General features: G+C 43.3%; 1 protein-coding gene across 3 annotated transcripts; it reads left to right on the top strand.

Annotated features, from left to right (window-relative positions):
- The first annotated feature begins 3,420 nt into the window (after window positions 1–3,420).
- Window positions 3,421–6,360, top strand: LOC124977281 (mast cell protease 2-like). 3 transcript variants are annotated; one of them, XR_007107132.1, is made up of 5 exons: window positions 3,421–3,516; window positions 4,168–4,318; window positions 5,054–5,189; window positions 5,388–5,661; window positions 6,051–6,191. XR_007107132.1 is itself a non-coding variant. In XM_047540728.1 (5 exons), the coding sequence occupies exons 1-5, from the start codon at window positions 3,459–3,461 to the stop codon at window positions 6,192–6,194; spliced, it is 744 nt and encodes a 247-aa protein (XP_047396684.1). In that variant the 5' UTR covers window positions 3,421–3,458; the 3' UTR covers window positions 6,195–6,360. The 3 variants fall into 3 exon arrangements, 2 of the variants coding, with proteins under 2 accessions (XP_047396684.1, XP_047396685.1); XM_047540728.1 differs by having other exon boundaries at window positions 5,407–5,661; window positions 6,051–6,360; XM_047540729.1 differs by lacking the exon at window positions 3,421–3,516 and adding an exon at window positions 3,818–3,839 and having other exon boundaries at window positions 5,407–5,661; window positions 6,051–6,360.
- The last annotated feature ends 527 nt before the right edge of the window (window positions 6,361–6,887 follow it).

The raw sequence follows: 6,887 nt of genomic DNA, 5'->3' as shown, positions 1-6,887 counted from the left end.
TATTACACACACTTCAGATAGAGCACTATTCTCCAGGATATATAAAGAACTCAAAAAACTTAACACCAAAAAAAACAAATAACCCAATCAATAAATGGGCTAAGGAACTAAGTAGACACTTCACAGAAGAAGATATACAATCAATCAACAAATATATGAAAAACTGTTCAACATCTCTAGTAATTAGAGAAATGCAAATAAAAACTACTCTAAGATACCATCTCACTCCAGTCAGAATGGCAACGATCAAGAATACAAGCAACAGTAAGTGTTGGTGAGGAAGTGGGGAAAGGGGTACACTCATACATTGCTGGTGGGGCTGCAAATTAGTGAAACCACTCTGGAAAACAGTATGGAGATTCCTTAGAAAACTTGGAATGGAACCACCATTTGACCCAGCTATCCTACTGGATAAAAGACTTAAAATCTGCATACTACAGTGATGCAGCCCCCTCAATGTTTACGGCAGCTCAATTCACAATAGCTAAGGTATGGAACCAACCTAGATGTCCTTCAATAGATGAATGGATAAAGAAATTGTGGCATATGAACACAATGGAATATTACTCGGCCTTAAAGGAGAAGAAAATTATGGCATTTGCATTGTAAATGAATGGAGTTGGAGAATGTCATGCTAAGCAAAATAAGCCAATCCCAAAAAACCAAAGGTCAAATGTTTTCTCTGATATGTGGATGCTGACCAATAATGGGGGAGGAGGGATGAATGGAGGAACAGTGGTATGGGCAGAGGGGAGTGAGGACATGGAAGCAGGCTGGGGAGTGGTAAAGATGGTGGAATGAGAGTGACATCATTAACCTAAGTACTTGTATGATCTCAGGAATGGTATGGACTCTACATCATGTACAACTAGAGAAATGAATAGTTGTGCTCCATTCACATACAATGAATCAAAATGCATTCTGTTGTCATGTATAACTAATTAGAACAAATAAAATTAAAATTTAAAAAATACAGAAAGGACAGGGGATATGATTCAGCGGTTTGCCCCTGGGTTCAATCCCCAGTACCAAAAAAAAAAAAAAAAAAAAAAAAAAAAGGAGTTAAGGCAAAAGCATAGTAGAATAAATAAATTAAAAAGAACTCAAAAAACTTAACACCAAAAAAACAAATAACCCAATCAATAAATGGGCTAAGGAACTAAGTAGACACTTCACAGAAGAAGATATACAATCAATCAACAAATATATGAAAAACTGTTCAACATCTCTAGTAATTAGAGAAATGCAAATAAAAACTACTCTAAGATACCATCTCACTCCAGTCAGAATGGCAACGATCAAGAATACAAGCAACAGTAAGTGTTGGTGAGGATGTGGGGAAAGGGGTACACTCATACATTGCTGTTGAATATTAGCTAGCAGAAGTTAAATGTACACTTTAAATTTAGAAAAATTTGGTCATTTAGAAACATCAGCTATAGAAATGAATAGAGATTACAGCAAGGGCAAACACAGAGCGCGCTTCAGGAATGTGTGGCCAGTACAGTAAAGCATGCACTGTGGCCGTTCCATTGCACTGCTGTTTCAGTCTGATGCAGGAGGGCATGAGCCATTCTACCTGTTGTTCCTTATCCATGGTATTTCCTTACTAGAGGCATCAATGCTGATGGAGACTTACAGGTGTTGCATCACTACCTGGCAACTTGAGGGTTAAAACAACGTTTTTATGCATACTCATTCAAGAAAGACTTAACCATTACTCAAATAACTAGGTTGGAAGAACAGCCTGGCATCTTCAGTTTGAATGAATAGAAACAAGGTGCTATACAAAGCAGTTCATGCCTAAGCCTGTAGCCCTAATGTTAATCTGCAATGTGTTTAGGAGAACTTAAAGTAAATACAAGATTTATTCTTTACCCAAGAAAATGTATCATCCCAATAAGTACATACTCATCACTTTCTCCTCAAATGGCTATAAGTCAGAACACCAGATAACACAATTTAAGGAATAAAACCAACATCATGAAAACCAATGATGTGGCATTTTACATTTAGCACTATGTTTAATTCTGCACAAAAGCCCTGTGCTGTATCATTTTTATAGGTTAGAGATACAGTAACTAGCCTGAGAACTTCAGGAACTTTCTTAAGATCAGAAAAATAGCTAAGTGGAAGAACTAGGATTTGAGCTTGCTCCATCTAACTGCAAAACTAGCTGTATGCCTTAAATGCCAAAGTGCACTATGGCACAGAGAAGTAATGCTTCAAGAACTCAAAAAAGAGTTGGACCCTCTGCATTGTAGTGTCTAAGGAATCACTGCCATCATTTAAATGATTTCTGCATCAAGCCATCTTTCTTTCTCACAAACTGTGCACTGTAAACAAGTCTCTTTTCAACCTCTACTTGAATATCTTCAGCAATGGGGAAATTGCTTACCTAACCTGACCATATACTCATCTTGTAACAGCTGATTATTAGTAAATTCTTCTTTGCACATGATAAATAGCAGATGCTATAGAATTATGCCCAGAGGCTACCTCGCCATAAGCAATGACCCAATTATATGATGGGATCGTGCAACAAAGGTATTGCTGCCATTTGATTGGCCCACCCATTGTAAGCAACACCAGACACCTGAACCATCATCAATTCTGTGAAAAGTCATCTCTTTCCTTCCCTCATCTACTCTCCTTGGATCTCCCTCTTTCTCTGTCAGTGAACATTGGTTCAGGAGAGAGAGATGAAGATCAATGATTTCCACATTGCAGGTAATCATCCTGTAAGTGATGTATTGTTCAAGTTTTAACAAATAGTGCAATGAAATGAAATGGAATGTCCTGGAAACTAACAAAGATCATTGCATGTAATTAGAATAAATACTGTCTCCTGAAACTTTTGCTTGATTGTTTTCTCTCTCTCTCTCTCTCTCTCTTTCTCTCTCTCTCTCTCTCTCTCTCTCTCTCTCTCTCTCTCTCTCTCTCTCTCTCTCTCTCTCTCTCTCCCTCTCTCTCTCTTTCTCTTCCTATGTGTGTCTATGTGTGTGCTGTGTGTTGATGCTCATGCATTTGTACATACAGGCATATGTGCAGTGGGTCTTTTTACAAATGCATTCCCTACTGTGGGCCATAGCCATAAGTGTATGGGTGCTTCTGAATGCTCAGTGTACTATCCCCAACCCATGTTTCTGATGGGCCTTTAAGAAGCTGCCCTAATCGGGAAAGAAAAGGTCCCTGCATACTCTAAGTTGCATGGTTGAGAATTGAGGGCTCATCTGGGGAGTCAGGAAATGGAAGTTTAACTTCATCTCTAGAAAAACAGATTGTGATTCTGGGGGAACTTCTAATCAGAAAGATGGTCAACTTAGAGTGAGGGAAGAAAACATGACCACGCAGTTCCTGTGGTTACCAACCCTGCCCCTCCCTTGCCTGCTGGGAGCAATAAATCCCAAGACCCAAAGACAAAACCAACAACTTCCACGGGCCGCCTCTCTAAGAAGATGCATCTTCTTTCTCTCCCTCTGCTGGTCTTTCTCCTATTTTCCAGTGCTGAAGCCGGTGAGTACCGGGTTCCTAATGTCCAGGTTCAGCTCCTAGAACAAAGACATTTAGTCTGAATATAGCTGCCTATTGGGAGATTAACACTGAATAGGGTCCCAAGATCTCTGTTCAAACTCCCAGAGTGACATCTCCATTTGGGGTATTCCCACCCATTCTCTGCAGCTTGCAGCAGATCCCAGGAACAAAGATTCCTATGCTGATTGGGGGGAAAGCCCAGAGCAAGTGGGGGATCCCCATTAAAATATGTTCTCTTCATCTTCTGAGCTCCAGGGAGACAAACTGCCTTGTGATTTAGCTGTTACATGGACTGCTCATGGACTGTGAGAAGACCAGGATGGGAATCTGGAGACCATGTCCTACACAGAGACAGAGGAAGGATGGGCTGGGGCAGGGTGGGAGTGGGAGAAATTTGAGATGAAAAAAATGTCTAAATGGAATTTAGTTCAGGGTTGGCTATTGTGTCTGAAGGAAGGAATGAGAATTTGTGGAGAATCTGTGGACAGAAAAAGCAGAGACCTGAAAAACTGATAAGCAAAACTCAGGGCTAGGATGAGATTCAAGGAAAGCCTCTCTCAACCTTAACCCTCTGTACATTCTCTGGAGAGAGCATGAGTTTTTATGTTTAAGCCCTGGGGTTCTCTGTTCCAGGGGAGATCATCGGGGGCACAGAGTGCAAACCACACTCCCGCCCCTATATGGCCTACCTGGAAATTGTCACTCCTCAAGGTCACCTGACAACTTGCGGTGGCTTCCTGATAAGACGAAATTTTGTGCTGACAGCTGCTCACTGTGCAGGAAGGTGAGACAAAAAAGTCCTGTTTATCTCCAAAGGAGAATGAATACCAGGCTGGAGACCTGGGATACACCCTGTTGGGTCCTGAAGAGGGAATCCTAGGCCTGGGAACTTTCAGCAGAGAGAAGACATGACTTAAAGAAATTGGTCTCATTGAGTAGATTCCCTGAGCCTCAGTCACTGTGCAGTCAGTTCCCCTACAGAGGAAAAGGAGATCCCAATCCCAGGTCATCCCCCTAAAGTAGCGCTCCTCACCCCAACCTCAACACATAAGACACATGATTCTTCTCAGGGCCCACCCAGTTCCCTGGGATACTTCCTCCATGTCCTTTTCAAGAACACTAGTCATTAGTTCCCAGGTTCCAGAACCCATCCTTTTAACCAAAGGCAGAGAACAGGATACACACTTTCTACTTAATTCTACTATCTCTGGCTCCAAGGTGCTGGCCCCTAGATAGGGGAATTAAGAAGTACAAACCCTCTCCCCTGGGTTCTCTATGGCCTGCTCATTCCCCAGTAGTTCCCAAGGGTCCTGTCCTGGAAAATGCATCTGTTTCAGAGAAAGTTCTTCTCTGATTAAAACCTCAGTCCTACAAAAACTACAAGTGGCCCAGAAAGTACGGATAGATAGAGTCCAGTGCCCCAATGAGGGGTTTCAGCCCCTTTTGTTAGAATAGGCATAACCCAAGAGAAACACCAAGTCACTCTTTCTGTTTTGTCCTTCCTTCTTTTTCACAACAGATCTATAACAGTTATGCTAGGAGTTCATAACAAAAAAGAGAAAGAAGACACATGGCAGAGACTTGAGGTCGTAAAGCAATTCCCTCATCCAAAATATGATGACATTTCGCTTCGCCATGACATCATGTTATTAAAGGTGACAACATTTTTCTTCCGGTTTTCCACTTCCTTGCACTTCTCCTTCAGATCCCCACTGCCCTGAAATTTCCCTGGCCTGCCTCTGGATGATATCACCTCCCTACTCCCTATTTGGGCTTGGCTCTAGCCTAAGGCAATTGACCTTCTGTCCCTGGTTGCTTCCAACTGCCTCCTAACTCATTTTCTGCACTGACAGACCCTCATTCCCTTCATAGTTAAAGGAGAAAGCCAACCTGACCCTGGCCGTGGGGACTCTGCCCCTCCCATCCCAATTCAACTTCATCCCACCTGGGAGAATGTGCCGGGCAACTGGCTGGGGAAGAACAAATGTGGAGGAACCCTTGTCTGGCAGTCTGCAGGAGGTGAAGCTGAGACTCTTGGACCCCCAGGCCTGCAAACACTTCAGAAGCTTTAAACACAACCCCCAGCTATGTGTGGGCAATCCCAGGAAGACAAACTCTATATACAAGGTGATCCTCTAACTAGTTCCCCACAAATCACTGTTCAAGGGCCAGAATTCTCCAGAAGGAGATGGGGGGAAAGATGGTCAGTCAATGACAGGATTTGGAATAATAGGAGTGAGAAAACTGAAAGTGTCCCTCCTACCATGGCCCAGGACAATCTCTGACCATTCATCCCAATCTGCTCCACACCGAGTAATAAGAAAGTGGGGGTCACCCCAGGAAAGGAAGGAGGGGCATTAGACCTAGACAACCCCTGAGGAGCCCTGGTATGAATCTTGATCTATGACTCCAAGCTGGGGCCCATGGACAGGAGTGGAGGACTTCCTGGCTCACCACCTATTCTCTCTCTCTCCCTCTTTCTCTTCCTCTCTCCCTGCCTCCCTCTATGTCCACAGGGAGACTTTGGGGGGCCCCTTTTGTGTGCTGGGATAGCCCAGGGCATTGCATCCTATGTAAATCAGAATGCAAAGCCGCCTGCCGTCTTCACCCGAATCTCCCATTACCGACCTTGGATCAACAAGATCTTGAAAGAGAATTAACCCAGGATCCTGGGTCAGCCTGAGGAAATCTGGAACTGGAGATGAGCAGGTTCTCTGTGTCATTCACTCTGGCCCAATCCATGTTCCTGCTGAAGTCCTGCCACATCCCTGAGCATCCAAAATCTTCCTACAGGTCGCAAAACTCACAATAAAGACCTAGAATCCAGATTTAAGCATGCATTTCTTCTCTCTTCTTCTCTTTTCTCCCAGAATATAGCAATCTGACTCCCAGTCCAAACAGCTGCAGGATTGGAAAGGTGTGTGTGTGTGTGTGTGTGTGTGTGTGCGCGCGCGTGTGTGTGTGTGTGTCTAACAGGCAGACACAGATACAGAGAGACCAAGACAGAGAGGAAATAATGAAGAAAAATAGAGAAAGCTTCCCTGAAAGGCAGGATTTGTATTTTCAGTGTAAGCAAGAAATTATTCAGAATCTTTCCTTATCTTAATCATCAACCCTGTATCAACTCTGATGTATCTTTAGTAATTGCAGCAGCATCACTGAGAACATTTTGTACTACAAACAAGATTTGGGATCTTTAGACTATCTCTGGTCTTCCCCCAACTCGAGTCAGTAGCAACCCCCCTCCTCTCCACCAAGTGATTACAACCAAAATGTCTCCAGGCATTGATAAATGTCCCTGGGGTGCACAGCGGTGCAGAGGGAGGGTCGCCCTCCAGGAAAGAGCACTGGTT

The sequence above is a fragment of the Sciurus carolinensis genome, chromosome 2, assembly GCF_902686445.1.
Source record: "Sciurus carolinensis chromosome 2, mSciCar1.2, whole genome shotgun sequence".
Lineage (NCBI taxonomy): Eukaryota > Metazoa > Chordata > Mammalia > Rodentia > Sciuridae > Sciurus > Sciurus carolinensis.
Note: the sequence above shows the minus strand (reverse complement) of the source record. Positions and strands in the feature narration are given on the sequence as shown.